Source organism: Sminthopsis crassicaudata, chromosome 1 (assembly GCF_048593235.1).
Source record: "Sminthopsis crassicaudata isolate SCR6 chromosome 1, ASM4859323v1, whole genome shotgun sequence".
NCBI lineage: Eukaryota > Metazoa > Chordata > Mammalia > Dasyuromorphia > Dasyuridae > Sminthopsis > Sminthopsis crassicaudata.
The window spans coordinates 591,928,201-591,945,056 of NC_133617.1; the positions used below are offsets into that span (position 1 = coordinate 591,928,201).

The window sequence follows — 16,856 nt, forward strand, 5'->3', positions numbered from 1 at the left end:
CCCCAAGTTGAAAGCTTGAACCATAGGGAACTTGAAAACCAGAATTCCAAATTAAATGTTGCTGGCAGACAAGCAGGAAAACTTTGAGAAACTGAGATGCACAGAAACAACCCAGGGAGGATTTAGGATTTGGAACTTGGTGGAACCGAGCTGAGCTGTGAACCTGCTCTTTTTAGAATCCAAAGTATTTTGGGGATACACATGGATTTGTAGTATGGGTGGACTGGGAAATGATGGTATGTTTATTCTTGTACATTTGTAGAAAATAATTCTTTATAAAAGCTTAGGTAACTTAAATAGTTAAATAGAACTGGGGGGGGGGGTTAGATTCCTAACCTGGAACAATTTAGTAGGATCTTGAACCAATGACAGAGAAAGGAGGGATTCCATCCCCAATCTCCCAAGGGCTTTATAGAACACTAAGGAAAGGGTAGAAATGTAACACCCCTGACCTTCAAGCAATTGGGGCAAGAATAATCATTGCTACACTAAGATGTAGTCAACCAGTAAAGAGACAATAAGGGCTCAAAGAGCCTTAAATAAAAATTTTAATGCCATATGCTTTAATAATTAATTTAAGCTTTGGTTATACTTATAATTATACATATATAATTATTATAAATATGATTAAATAAAGCATAAAAGCTTTAGTCATTGTACTTTTGTGATACCTTTTTTTTTTTAAGTGTTAACAGGCTGTTTTTGCCTCATTACTGTTAAATTGGCTTTGTTTCATATAGGTGAAATCATAGATACTTGCCCTTTAAGTAAAAGAGATGTAAATATATGTATTTTGTACTATCACAACCTTAAAAAATAATAATTCATGCTCTTGTGATCATCATCACCCAGCAAGAAAACCACAGTGAGAAAGCTAACTTTACACTCACTTCCTCCAGTTCTCAAGTAGAAAGGTTTGTATGGATCCAAACTTAGTTTTAAGGCCAAAGCATTTTAGGTGACCTCATTAGGGTAATTTTCAAACAGTCCAACATTATAAAATACATAAATTCAAAATGATCACAATTAAAATTACAATATAATTATTCATATTTTTATTTAATGAGAGAGGAATATATGTTAACTGAAAAAATGAATTTAAGTGATTTTTTAAAAATAGAAGTATATTTACAGCCTTCTTAGTATATTCTAGATTTTTAAAGTATAAGTTAAACTCCCTAGTGCTCTGTTTCCTCCAGTCTAAAGGAACAAAGGATATAGAGCTTCCCATACCAGGGAAATTTTTACTTTAAAAAAAATTCATTTATGTTCCACTAAATTCCTATTATTTGTCTTATTGTGGCACAGAGAACTCAATACAAACTCTGAGGAGTGCCATTCATTACTAAAAAAAAGTATTGTTTTCCAATTCCTTCCTGATACAAGAAAGAATTTAAAGGGCAATCATGTGGGGCTTAATTTTTTTTCTAGGTTCTCAAATACCATGGTCAGTGGAATACAAGAAATAGATTACAAAAATTGGCCTACCAAGCTGGAAAGATATTAAATATGGGTCCGGTAACAGACTGTTAAATAGAACCTCTAAAGAGATTTAGAAGGAGGTTGGTCATCAATTGGGTGATGAATTCTGGGAGCCCTGACAATTCAAGAAAATGCAATAAATGGGTGAGTGAGCTATGCTGCCTAAATTAGTAGAGGGAAGACCCTAGGAATTTGGGTAGTATTCAACTTCAGATAGGTGATATCTTTTTCTTGTTCATTCTCTGATTCCCATCAAACAATAATAACTAACATTTATATAGTGCTGTACTTCACAGTTATCCTCTGTCCTCTGTCCTCATTGTCAACCTTCTACTGACACCTGAAATAAGGGGAAAATATCTTAGAGGCCTGAGAAAGTAAGTGTGAAAGCCTTCAGATCTGGTTAAGGGTGAGATGCAGGTTGGTTGTGAACTGGATGATCTCAGATGTCCCTTTTCATATTATTTTTATTTATTTTTATTATTATTTTATAGTGAACTTAAAATGATGGTTTGATTTACTATAAATGAAGCATTAAGGGAAAGTTGGGTTGAGAAAGGGGAAAAAAATTAAGCGCCACATGATTGCCCTTTAAATTCTTTCTTGTATCAGGAAGAAATTGGAAAACAATACTTTTTTTTTTAAGTAATGAATGGCACTCCTTGGAGTTTGTACTGAGTTCCTGAGTCAGGGAAATGCAGCTTACCACAATTAATTTAGAAGTTATTAAATAAGGACTTAATTTGCTAAATAAATCATTTTTGCTCAACCACCAGAAGACTATTCTCATTTCTTTCCCTAACTACAATTTCGATAATCATTCTTTTAAACCTTTCATGCCAAAAATGCACCCAGGAAGGAATTGCTCCCCACTCTTCAGCCTCATTTGCTTCATTTGTCTCTGACACCTCATGTGCCTCTTTGCCACAACCAGATTTTCTATTACAGAGACATTCAGTTGGCCTGGGAGGAGACTTCCACTAAAGGGTCCACACTGACATGGTGACCCAGATAGAGAGTCCTGGATGTTTCTCTCCAGTGAGATAAACCTCATGCTGACATTAATGGAGAGCCAGTTTGAAGTATGAACCTCATTGCTGAGCCTATGAACACCCACACAGATAGATAGATATCTATTCATGGGGCCTTTATGTTTGAACATGAAGATTCTGATTATAGCTGCTGTCAATATGTAGGTACTGATGGAAAGCCTTCTTCCTTAAACTTTCTCCTTATATGTGAAAAAGGTTCTTCTTCTGAAGACTAGGGAGTGGGGGAAGGAAATAACACATTTCTGCAGCTTTGTGACTTATTCCAGAGTGGAGATTTCTGAGTGAAGGGTGATTCAACCCTTACCCTGTCCCTCTATTTTTGGCAGGACCCCAGCTGCCCAGACCAGGCTTCATTCCATTTAGCCATCCACCAGGACATGTAGGACTTGTCAGCATGGACATTTTGTTCCCTACTCAGCTACCATTTCTCCTCTCCCCCCTCACCCTAAAACACCCAGAGCACTCCCTTTTCTCCTATTACGCCCTTCCTTCTTCCCCAGCAGTTACAAGCCTAAGCTTCTCAAGCCCCCCAGCTACAAGGTGGACATAGCTGCTCACAACAGTTCATCAGAGAGGCACCAGATGCACTCATTCCATTAAGACTGAGGACCACCTGGCCTGACCATCTGCGCTGCCATTGCTCCCTAAGGACCACCAGACTTTTACCATCTGCTCAATTTTTGTACCTTCAGGCTTCTCTCCCCAACACCACCCTACACCACCATGGACTTTAGAAATGCATCCCAAGGCCCTGTGGGCCTTGCCGTATGCCCTGGCCTAGGAACCCATGAACCCATGGATCTCCCCATCAGTCCTACAGCTAAATTCTTTCATAATTTCTGAAGTCTGAATGACTTGATTGTCCAGGGTCACACAGCTAGTCTCAGGACTGGATTTGACTTCAGGAAGATGAATTTTCCAGAGTCAGACTTTTTCCTGACTGTACTCTATCTGCTGGGTTCCCTAATTGCCCACTATATATACTTTGAGGAATTTCTTTTTCATTTAAAATATTTTGACATGTTTTATAGAATATTTTTCTTTATATTCATATGCCCACAAACTATGAATACAGTTTATCAACTGGCATTTAAAACTTTCTCTAATATAATTCTAATCTACCTATTAAAATTTTATTTTCAGCTTCTCCTCAATACAAATCCCTCTATGTATAGGAAGGTCTTTTCACTCAGTCTTCAAACCATCAAGTTCTCTTCTATTTCAGACCTTTGCTCCTGTCAATAACCCTTCAGTCCTTTCTCTTTCCTCTTCATCCCTAGACTACCCTTCCTCTTATTCAAATCCTAATTATCCTTCTTCATGCAGGTCACATCCCATTTCTTCCTCATGACTTCTCTTCCCCATGTTCCCACCACTGATCGCTCTTTGTTTGAACTGATCTTGGTAGGGACTATCTCTTATGCTTTTGTGGGGAAAACAGTGATTTTTTTTTGATGGTAGGAATGAAGACTAAGTAGCCACTAACTCCACCATCCTCTGCAGTCTTGTTCAGTAAAATTCCAGAGCTGACCCATGACATTGGGTCAGCAACCAGAGGCATGACAAGAGTTGAAAGACATCTCAAAGAGAATGTTCTTAGCATAACCTCAAACACCAGATTGAGTCTAAGGAGTGATTTAAGGTAGAATGAAAGCAATTAAAAAAAACAGCCTAATGACCTGAGCTGGCTTTTTGAAAACTGAATAGATGTGGCTGTGGGAGGTATGGCTATGGGGAAAAGCCTGTGTGGGTATTGTATAGAACTTTAAGAGAACAGCCCAACCAAGAGAATTGAAGATATAGAACAGAAAGTGCATTTTCTACAACCAGTGAGAAGCTGGAACTGGGGGAAATGGAAAATGATCCCAGGTCCTAGGAGCTAGAACTCTAAATCACTCATTCTTCATTCCATTTTCCCCTTGAAAATTAAAACAATTCTGAGGTACCACCTCACACCCATCTGATTTGTTAAGATGACAGGAAAATATAATGATAAATGATGGCGATGATATGGGAAAACTGGGACACTAATGCCTTGTGGTAGAGTTGTGAACTAATCTAACCATTCTGGAGAGTGATTTGAAACTATGCCCAAGGGCTATAAACCTGTACATACCCTTTGATCCAGCAATGTCTCTACTGAGTCTGTATCCAAAGAGATCATAAAAGAAGGAAAAGGATGCAAGAATGTTTGTAGCAGCTCTTTTTCTGGTGGCATGGAATTAGAAATTGAGTGAATGCCCCTTAACTGGGGAATAGCCATGAGGAATAAGTTATGATATGTGAATGTAATGGAATATTATTGTTGTATAAAAAATAACGAGCAGGTTAATTTCAAAAGAAGCCTGGGAAGACTTCCATGAATGGACATTGAGTGAAGAAAGCCGACCCAGGAGAACATTGTATGTAGTTCAGCAAGATTATATGATGATCAACTATGACAGACTTAGTTCTTCTCAGCAATACAATGATCCAAGAAAATTCGCATAGACGTGGGATAGAAAATTCAAATAGATGGGCAAAGTAATGGAGAAAAAGGGAAAAAATTGGAACTTAATTTTTTTCTTTTTTTATATAGTATTTTTTCCTAATACATGCAAAGATAGTTTTCAATATTCACCTTTACAAAACCTTGTGTTCTAAAATTTTTCCCTCTGTCTCCTTCCTTCCTCTTCCCAAAACAACAAGCAATCTGATGTAGATTAAACATGTGCGATCCATCTGCATCCAGAGAAAGAGCTATGAAGACTGAATGTGGATTGAAACATTCTATTTTCATCTTTGTTTTATTTTTTCTTTCACGTGGTTTTTTCTTTTTGTTCTGATTTTTCTTTTCCAGAATGACTAATATGGAAATGTGTTAAAAATGATTGTATATGTATAACCTGTCTTGAGTAGGGGGGAGGTAAAAAAGAGAGAGAAAGAAAATAATTAGAATTTAAAATATATTTTTTTCTTTTTTAAGTAGTATTTTCTTTTTCCTAATACTTGCAAAGATGTTTTTAACATTCACCTTTGCAAAACCTTCTGTTCTAAATTTTTCTATCTCTCTCTCCTTTCTTCCCTCTCCCCAAGGCAACAAGCAATCCAATATAGGTTAAAAATGTGCGATTCTTTTAAACATAATTCCATATTTGTCCTGCTGTGCAAGAAAAATCAGATCAAAAGACAAAAAGCATGAGAAAGAAAAAAAAGAAAAACAAGCAACAATCAAAAAAGGCGAAAATACTATGCCTTGATCCACTTTCAGTCTTTATAGTTTTACCTCTGGATGTAGATAGCACTTTCCATCTCAACTCTATTGGAATTGTTTTTTGGTTTTTTTTGTTTGTTTATTTATTTTTTAATCACCTCATAGTTGAAAAGAGCCAAGTCCCTGACAGCTTATCATCACATAATCTTCTTGTTACTGTATTGTTCTCCTGGTTTTTCTCACTTCACTTAGCATCAGTTCAAGTAAGTCCTTCCAGATTTTCCTGAAATCAGCCTGTTCATCATTTCTTATAGACTCCTGGGTCTAATTCTACTCTTCTTGCCACTCCACTGTACCTCTTCCAAGAATGTACTTAGTTGCACATTTCATGTTTTTATTACAATTGGTGGTATATGACTCCATGGGAAAACATACTTCTGTGTGCATGTATGTGTGCATATGTGTGTTTTATATGTGAGGTTTGCCTTTACTTCCCTATGTTGTTTAATCAAGTGTCTTTTGCGAATGTGTCCTCTTACTGATTTGGTAAAAGAGACAAAGGCAGAGGCTCAAAAATCTTTGGAGTTGAGTGGATGATGACTGAAATTAGGACTTGAATCTGGGGATAGTTTTCTGGGTAGAAGGTATAATCAAGGGGTTCATTTCTTGTAATTTCTCTCAATAACTTGCTCTAGTTTACATTTAAATATCCTAAAATATTTGTCAAATAGATGACTGAGTGAAAGAATGCTGAATCTTCCACATTTTTCCTTAGCCATCACTCCTTGTTCTATTGCTTTTTTTGTGTCACATGTATATCATTTATCCTGAAATGATACAGACAATTCTGAAATATGGCACGTCCGCCTCTAAAAAAATCTATGAACATTTTATGTTATTAATGGGGCTATGTCTATGTCTATATACATGGTGATAGGAGAAAGAAGACAAAGAATTATTTCAACTTTTGGGGGCTTTTGACCCAAATAATCAGTATATTTATATATAAGGTTGTATACTTGTAGGGGATGATAATTTAGCTCTCTTCCCAATGTGTTCTGGTGCCCTTCACTGATAGTGTAATCTTATAATTATGATTAGCAAAGGTTAGGATACACTCCATCACAGTTTACAGGGTCTGTGATTTGAAATGATACCACATATTGAAGGTTTATATTTTAGTAACAAATTCATCTGCATTTCTGATAATTTGGAAAATGAGATACCTTTCCGATGAAACTGAAGAGATCCTAGCAGACATATGGATTTTAGCATCTCTGTGGTGTACATTTCTAAGCAGCACTGCAACTGGATATAAAGTCTGCAGATTTCTGGATGTATCTCACCATCTTCAGGGCTGTAACAAAAAAGAAGGTGGAAAGATGTTAATACCCTTAAGGATTCACTTATCAAACTTCAGTCTCACTCCAGAGAGAAGTGCTACACAAGGAGGATTCCTGAAAGCATTTAATCTATAGTAGCCAGCCTTGCAAACAAATAACTGCTGACACATTTCTCACTTAAGTGCCCTTCTGACTAACAGCTCCTTAAACAAGCATCCCAAGGGTTTCTTTTCTCCCAGCTGTAATATGGGAAATTTAAAATCATAAAGGTTTTAAATAACTTAAGTACCCAGGCATTCTAAGTCTGTCAACATATATTTATGAACATGGAAAAAAAGACAAAACCCAATCCTAAAAAAATCACCTAGCCTTCCATTGACTTCTTGTGAAGATGCTTTCTCCTGCCCCTATCCCAACTAATGAAGCAGAATCAAGTTTTGGAGCCTACTTTACTGTTCTAAGCTGTATTTCTCTTTTATTTCCCTTCATATACCTTCCAGCTAAATTGAATTACTGGATGTTCCCACAACCTGGTATCCCATCTCTTTCTCCTCTGTGCATTGGCACAAATTGTTCCCCCAGACTTGGAATGTATTCCCTTCTCATCTCTCCCTCCAAATACTTACTTTCCTTCATTGATTAGTTCAGCAGCTTCCTACAAGAAGTCTTTCTAGATTTCTCCATTTCTTGGTGATTTCTCCTTCCTCAAATTATGATATGTATATAAAAACTAGATATTTGCTCAAATGTATCCTTCTAAGAGAATGGAAGCCACTAAAAGACAAAGTCTCTTGTATTTTTCGTGTATCCCTAGTGTTTTGGACACTTAAAAAATTCGTGTTAAATTTAATTTAATTGAAAATAATTATGAAGCTTTTCAACACAAAGTTCCTCTAAAATAAGATGATTAGAAAATGAAGGCATGAATTTGCTTTGAACCAAGGTTAAAGTGCTTAATAGACTATTTTCCCTTATGGTCAACTATCTGCAACATGTTTGTCTTAATTGTAAAATATTTTTTTGTAAATAGAACAGAAGAATAGAGTGGAGGAAGTGGAGAAGAGAGAGGGGAGAAAGGAAAGGAGAAGAAAGGGGAAAAGTAGGAAAAAAAAGGAAGAGGAACAAAGATAGTGGGGAGAGAAAAGGGAAAAAAAGGAGAGAGGTTAGGGGAAGAAGAGGGAGAAAGAAAGGGAGAAGGGAGAGAAGGAAATTAATGAGAAAATTCTGGTATTCTTGATTAGTAAAATCAAGCTGCATAAATAATGAATTTACTTATAGAAATAGTCCAGAACATTGTCCTGGTGATACATTTGGAATAATTAGGGTGTATCACTTAATGTTTGGGAGAGTACTTTAAGTAATTTTTTCAGTTCTACAAAATTTTATACTTTGTAATAAAGCAAAGCATACAGGTTAAATTTAAGAATGGGAGAAAGGAAAGAGGAAAAGCAGAAAGCTCAAAGTTTAGTTGGCCACATTTCTGCTTAGTTTGCATCTTCATTTTTCAATGCCATTCATCTGAAAATGCTGACCATATTTAATTAAATAATGCAGGGACTGGATTTGTCTTCTGCAGTAAGTGGGTCAGTGGCAAAATATCAGATGTAATTATTTTGAAAAAGATGGTGTATATGTTTATCTAAATTCTGGAGACTGTCTCCTAAGGAAAAACCCAGAGATTGGGAATCGTTGTCTTTATGGAGGACTCTGCAATCGTAATTAATGCTGATTTCCAATGCTCATTTAAGAAATGAGGAAAAGCGCTTCCAAGCATCTGATTACATAAGTCAGAAAAATGGACCTGCCCATAACTGAGTGTGTGATGGGGGAGGTAGTGAGTGAGTCAAATGTGGAAGAGACAGGTGCTTCAACATAACTACATCCCATTTAGTCCTTTGCTTTGCCTCCAGCTGAACAGGATCAGAGCAGCTTCCTCTCTCATTCTGTCTTGGAAGTCTTGCCCTAGGCAAGACTTTGAAGCAGGCAAAAATGTCTTTGGTGAATGTCCCACTTTCTTTTTCAATGCCTTTCTCTTTCAGCATTTCTGTGATTAGTTGCCAGCACCCAGGGCCTTCCAGCTGCTGTCCAGCTGTCTACTTCAGGGCTACATGCTCTTAATCTTCCCTGACCATCTTCATTCAGCTCCACCCAAATTCATTTGCCCCAAATCCCTTTTGCAGAGCCTTGTTGTTACACACTAAAATGATACTGAATCATTATGGTTAATGTACTAATTCATATATCGGAACATTAACAGGGGTATTGCAGAGGCAGTGGCCAGAGGGGGTTCACAGGAGCCTAGCTCTGCATCTGGAAGAGTCTTCAGACTCCATCTAATCAAAGTCTTAATTTTACAGATGAGGAAACAAAGGCCCAGGAGGAAATGGAATCAAGATCACAAAATGTGGTTATCAGCAGATGCAGGATTTGATCCTCCTATTCATAAGAGTATATGATATGTGTGTGTGTGTGTGTGTGTGTGTGTGTGTGTGTGTATCTAGGATAATCCAGAGCTAATGCTTGCTTGTTCTTTGTATCTTGTTGCTTCCCAAGGGTATATTTTTTCAGTAAGCTGCTCTCTCTCAGTGCTCTGCAAATAAGACCACATAAGCAGCTGCTTTCTTCATTTTTATGTAGGGCTATTTATGCTACCTCATGCAATATAATTAATACCTAATATGTACATAGAGTTTTAAGGTTTACAAAACACTTTGTATATTATCTCATTTTAGAGCATTCACATAGATTCAATAGAAACCTCTGGATGTATTATAAATATGATGGAGAACACCCAGGAGCTAACGATAATATCACATTAAACAATGAATTATTACTGCTTTAAGAACTAAAAACAAGTCTCTGGGGGCTCTTTTCCTCAAGCATAATTCAGTACTTCAAAGGATTTCAGGGATATGGTTACCACTGACCCCCATCCATTCATCAGTGGGTGATTTCATGATTTGCTATGGTCAAAAAACTCATTACCTGCTGACCAGTCTTCTGGAAATGAGGAAGGATGGAAATAAATGTATGACTCAGGTTTAGAGCTAAGCTCTTTTTGCCAATATTTTTTCAATTGATTCTCAAAATAACATGGGGGAGAGATAATACTATTATTCCCATTTAAAAGCTGAGGAAACTAGGACAAAGAGAGGTTAAATGACTTGTCCAGTTTTACCCAGGTAAGAATTATCTAATATCATATTTGAACTCAGTTCTTCTTGACTTCAACCACAGAGTTCTATCTACTGGCCTCTAACTAGCTAGCTAGCTAGCTAGGTAACTAACTAACTAACTAACAGCTTTTCTGAATTTAGCCAGACTAATCCCCAGACTAAAAAATCCATTGTCAGGCCCAAAGACAAAGAAAGGCATTCCAGTTTGGTAGGAAAGTGCCAGAGCTAGAGCTCCAAGGTCAGTGTTTGATATCTATACCACAATGAAGCAGTAAAGGAGAAATTGAGGGGATAGTTTCTAAAATAGATAACATAAATAATATCTTGAAGATAAAAACTACCTCATTCATTTATGCTACATCTAGACAGCCAGTATATTTTAAACCACTATATATTTAAGATAAGGAAAATAGAGGTGAAACAGTTTATTTATTATAAATAATTATTATCAGAGGTAGAACCACCTCTCATATAATAGCTATGGGATTCTGGGCAAGTCACTCAATCTCTCAATGTCCCAGGGAAATCTAGGATCATATTGGAAAGAAAGTACAATCCTGCACTGGTAGAGGAAATTCTACATTAAGAACTCTCTAGAGATGACAGAAGATAGGAGATTTTACACAGCCATCTAGTTAACAAGCATTTATTAAGCACCAGCTATGTGCAAAGGATGAAAAACAAAAAACAAAAAACAAAAAAAAGGCTGCTTTCAAAGATATAGTTTTGATTTAGAAAATTAGGAAGACTTGGATTCATGTGCTGCCTCAGATCTCCTTCTATTGCATAGAATATTTACACAACACCTAGTTGTTAAATTAAGAAATGGAGCTGATTATGTTCAATCCAAAGTATAATCCATTCAATAGAAATCAATTTCTTTTACATTTAGAAATAGGTAGCATAGTATAATAGAAAGAACACTGGACTCTAGAGCTACAGGACTTGAGTTAAATCCTCAATCTCCTCTGCAAAATGAGAGTGTTGGACTAGTTGACCTCTAGGGTGTGTTTTACCTCTAGATCTATAAGCCTGTGACCTTTTGGTCTATTTGAACCAAGTAGGGCATATTTGCCTGTGAGGTTTTGCAGAAATTTTTTAAATGTCTTGGAAAACTAAAATAGAAAGAAGAATGACTAACGTAAATTGCCAAAGAACAGCAGAAAAGTTTTTTTTTGGGGGGGGTTTGAGGAGGTGGGGACAAGCTGTTTGATTTTTTTGCTTTCTAGTGAATAAACTATATGGTGTTAATTTCTGGTCATCTATAATTCCTTTATTTTGGTCTAAAGGTTTATTATTGCCATTGATTTCCTATAAGCTTATCAAGGAGAAATAACAAATTGTCAGGTGTAGAAGTAGAAGCAGAAATCATAATAGATGTTTTCAAGCAGTAGGAATAGAAACGCTATTCCTATATTTACATAACTTCAGATAAGGGTAGGGGCAATGGAAGATAAGTTTTGGACTATAATAGAAGTGTTTGGGATTTCCAGAGGCCAAATAATAATATCTAAGGAATCTTTAATATTAAAGTAAAATCAGACCCAAGAGCTTCCTTCTAGACAATGAGACAACTTCTTAGCTAGAAGGCAACTTTACATTGCTGTACTTCTGCAGTTACCTTTATAAAAGGCTTTGTTATTTAAGGCTTCTGTCTATGGAGAGCCACAAGAATAATGGTTATTTAATTCAGTCAAATTGCTATTAGGAAGTAGAAGATAATATTTTATTATAGTGGCTTATTAAAACTTATTAAAAAGTGAACAAGTTAACTGAACCTTTGTTATCAAAAGAAGCTGAATATCAATTATAATAATATTTCTGTGATTTGAATTTGACAAAGTGAAATCCTTTTATTGTTGGCAATCAATCAAGGAAACATTCATAGGATCCCAGAGTGAGAGCTGAAAGGGATCTCATCTGTTGATTATTGTTCAGATCTGTGAATTTCTTTATCACCTCATTAGGGGTTTTCTTGGCAAAAAGACATTAAAGTGGTTTGCCATTTCCTTCTCCAGCTCATTTCACAGATAAGGAAACTGAGGCAAGCCTTGTCATTTATTACAGTCTCACAGCTGTGTCTCATAATTATCCCAAATTCATAGTTTAAGAGTCTTAAAACTGGAAAGGACTTTAGAGATTATCCAATCTAATCTACCTTTTCAGATGAAGAAAGTAAGACACAAAGCTAAAAAGCATCTGAGGCCAGATTTGAACTCAAGAAGATGAGTTTTCCTGACTCCATGACTGAGACTCTATCCACTGTGCCTCTAAGCTGCCTTCTGAGTTGCATGTATTTTGTTACTATAGAGAGAAAAATGACCTTTCTGAAATATATCAGGAATTGCTAAAATGAGTCCATCCTGTTCCTATTATTAATCATAATCATGTTGGCTTTCCCAGACTGTCTTATTAGCATATTTGAGACAACCTTGACATGAACTCAGTTTTCCCAGACTGTCTTTTAGACAGCCAACATCTCAACACACATTCTTGTTCCTCCCTAGATCCCATCTTCATTTTCCCCTTCTCCCTCTGAGCTATAAAATGTCTTGTCTCCCCAAAAGCAAACTGCTCAATCAACATGACTATCTTATCCCGCTGTATTTGTTTGAGTGCATAAGCTATTTCATGCAATGAATGGAAAATCTCTGTTATCTGTGATGGATGTTTATGTTATGGTTATTTCATGTCATTAACCACTATGCTCTCTCAAATCTATTTCATATTTCCATCCCTTCTTCTGCCTTTATTTTTACTTCATACACACATATACGAATAGATTTGTTATATATACATAACATATGTATGTATATTTAATTACATATCATATTGGAACATTCCAGCTCTGACACTAGTTTTCTGTGTAACCTTAGACAAATTAATATGGATCTTACTTTCCTTATCTAAAGAAGTAGATTAGATCAGATGATCTCTAAAGTCCTTTCCAATTATAAGACTCTAAAACTATGAATTTGGGATAATCATGGGACTTAGTGGTGAGATTGCAATAAATGCCAAGATTTCATGATATTTTTCCATTACCAAATGTGTGAACCCAGTAATGATATCTATTAAAATATTGTCAAGTAGAAATTCCTTATTTTGACATTATGTTCCTAAATTTTATGGCATGTTTATTTGGCTGGTGGCTATTATCTTCACTAAGCCTATGTGAAATCTGACTTGATTCTCCTTGGACATAAATAACTCCCATCCCTCAGATCTTCTGAAGCACTCTGTTTACAAATTTCAAATACATTTATCATGTATTGTTTTGAATTATACTTAATTATGTCACCTAATCCCTGGATCTGGTAAGCTTCATGAAAGCAGGGGTTGTGTTCTTGTTTAACCATTTATTTTCCCCATTCCATAGCTCAGCTCTCTGCATTAGATTGCAAGGTATTTGTTGAATCAAGTTAATTAATCTCTTTGGGTCTCAGTTTCCTCAGCTGTAAAATGAAAGAGATGGACTAGATTGAAGCTATCATACCTTCTGATTCTAAATCTTATACTCCTATCTTTTGAATTAAATTGAACTAAATTAAGGCTCTTCACATCAAAATTGTTATTGAGTCTTGCAAAGTAATAAATCATATTTGTGTTTAGCCTTTAGTTTTCAAAATTATCTGTTGTCATTTATAACACCATTTCACAGGGTTACAGCTTGCAACATAACCCTTAATTAAATAAAGAGGCCATTAGGTTGAGAAAAATGTCTGTCATTGATTGTATAGTTATTTCCTCCTCTGAGGATGGAGAATAGTCCACAGCTTAAGCTCATTCAGAGGAATATGGAGAATATAGTTAGCTTCACTTATCTGGAATATGCATGTACATCCATCTTATTAATATTACAGATTATAAGTAAATTGTCTTTGCTTCTCCTCAAATAGTTCTGTATACTAAGTTTTGGTGAATTTTCACCAGCTTCAGACCATGGACTTTACCTACTTCTTGGATCTCAAGAATGCCTTATTTATCTGTTCTTTTTTCTCCCAGCCAATGCTCCACTTTGGGAACCCAATTTGCTTTGCAAATATTTTGATAAATTCTCTTTCCTAACACTTGCATAGGGATGAACTGACATTTTCCCAATGCAGACTTTCCCAATTCAGCTAGCTCAGTTCAATTTCCTCATGTGTAAAATGAAGGGATTGGGCAAGCTGATGTGTAAGGACCCCTTCCAGTTTTCAATCTGACACTGATCTCTATTTCTGCATCATCACTCTGTGAGAGACCTCAGCCCGGTTTTAACATGGGGAAATCTCAGCAGCAGTCCTCAATTGGGATAAGGGGAGGATATAATCCAGGATGAAAACAGTTATAAGCTCCCCATCATTAACAGACATTAGTTGTTTCACAAAATTTAACTACAGCATATGCAAAATTGAAATGTTTCAGAAAGCCAAGACATATCAACTACGTCCAAGTCCCCACTTTTTATATGCTTCTCATTAGTCCTTTTACTCAAACAACAATATCACTTCACAGGACTTTATGTGTTACTGACAAGATCATTCTCTTTATATTTTTAGAGGAAAAGACTAAAAGGAAAAGAGATTAAGAGATTTAGTTAAAGCTCTTGATAAGAGTCTTATACATGTCATCGCCTGTCATGATTTATAGAAGGAAATTATATAAAAAATCATCAAAGGCATTTATGTTTGGAAAAGAAAGGGGAGTCAGTCAACTATGATGGAGATATAATGGATAACACTGATACCTAAAAAATTCTAACTGGTCTCTATTGGTCCAGTATATAAGATGAATCTTTTATGGAGTTTCTGGGGAAGGCCATGACATTGACACACGAGATGATAAGGGAAGGATGCTGGAAAGGCTCTCATTGATGAGACCATCAATCTATTGAAACAGAGAAACTATGGTGGACAGTTTCTGTCTACATCCTAAATCTTAATGATCCCTCTTAGATATTATTAAACTAAAAACTCATAAGAGCTGTAAGAGACTCAGAGATCATTTAGTTCAACCTCCTTGTTGCACAGATGAGGAAACTGAGGTTCATGAAGTTTAATTAACCTGTCATAGCTCACAGGGGAAGAATTTGAATTTAGGACCCTTTGTTCTAGAGATAGTACTCTTTCTACTCTTCAAGAATTCACAGTCCTAAAAGTTATTCAGAGTTTTTATACTCCATTTCTTTGTTTTAATAATCTGTATTTTATCAGTCCTATATGATTTAATAGAAAACCTTCAAATTAATGAGGCCCAAAGTATTGTCATCTTCTGACCAAACTGGTGACAATTCCTTTTTTTTTTTTTTTTTTTTTTTTTGATTTTTGCTAAGGCAATTAGGGTTAAGTGACTTGCCCAGGGTCACATAGCTAAATCAGTGACAATTCTTAAGTCATTAGTTAAACTAGTCTTCAGATGACATAAAATCTAATCCTGATTGCACATGCAAAGCTTTTCTAGGCTGACACAACTCATCAGGATTTATGCTCCCCAGGAAGAGCATTCTAGAACCTAGAGTCACCTCCAAACTATGAGGCTCTCAAGTGGATGTTAACAGATGCTTCTATGTGCCTAGATACCTGACATTTCTGCCAAGTCCTACTGTGGCCAGCATGGGCATATATGCAAAATATAGACAACATTGTTGCCTAAAGGTAAGTGATGAACTAGTTGATTCCTTCCACCTCTGTAGTTCTATTTTTTAGTGATCAGCCCAGAAATAAGCAGACAAAAGCCTGCAGATGGATTTATTGAAGCATGCCTCCATAACTGTGGATTATTTATTTGGCTTTATTTTTAGGCAAAAAATGCTAAAAGGGACACTGTCTGTTAGAGCACATGAATAATTCCCAGTACAACATGGGTGCTAAGTAACCAATAGGTGGCTGTGGGGTCTCTTTGCAATAATAAAATGAGAATATCAATAAGTATAACATCACAGCTAATCCAAAGCACTGAACATATTGCTTTCTCCATATCATATCATATATTTATCATATGTTATCATATATTTAACCATTTTGTGTATATTTGTATTTATTAATGACATAAATAGCACATATATGTATATATATATATATATGTATATGTTTTACACCCTCTTTGTCTCCTCCATTAAAACATAAAATGAATGGGAGTGAGGATAGTTTCATTTTTTTTCTATTTGTATCTCCAGAGTCTAGTACACTGACTGGACATAGAACACTTGTTGACTGATTTAAACAGATAGGACTATGGGCAGTTAAGCGGTGCAGTGGATAGAGCTCGGAGTCAGGAAGATCTGAGTTCAAATTTGACCTCAGATACTTACTAGCTGTATGACCCGGGGCAAGCTATTTAACTCCATTGACCTCAGTTTCCTTATCTGTAAAATGAATCAGAGAAGAAAATGGAAAACCATTTTGTCAAGAAAACCCCAAATGGAATTACAAAGACTCAACATAACTATAATGATGTAACAATTATGGTATAATAGATTAAGGGACAGCCTTAGGATCAGGAAGTCTGGGGTTCAAGTCTCCCCCTGGCACAAAGGAGTAGTATGTTGCTCAGCAAGTAACTTCTCAATGCCCTAAGGTGAGGCTCTTAAAACTTTATGTTATCAATTTGTTTAACCATTTATTTTCCC

The 16,856-nt window shown here is 36.0% G+C and overlaps 1 protein-coding gene across 3 annotated transcripts in view; it reads right to left on the reverse strand.

The window, feature by feature from the left end:
- RGS7BP (regulator of G protein signaling 7 binding protein) overlaps window positions 1-16,856 on the reverse strand; it is a 195,803-nt gene that overhangs the window by 106,262 nt on the left and 72,685 nt on the right. For all 3 annotated transcript variants that reach the window (XM_074282415.1, XM_074282414.1, XM_074282416.1), the window contains exon 3: window positions 6,954-7,084. In XM_074282415.1, coding sequence (XP_074138516.1) covers window positions 6,954-7,084 — 131 coding nt within the window. The remainder of the gene's footprint in view (window positions 1-6,953; window positions 7,085-16,856) is intronic.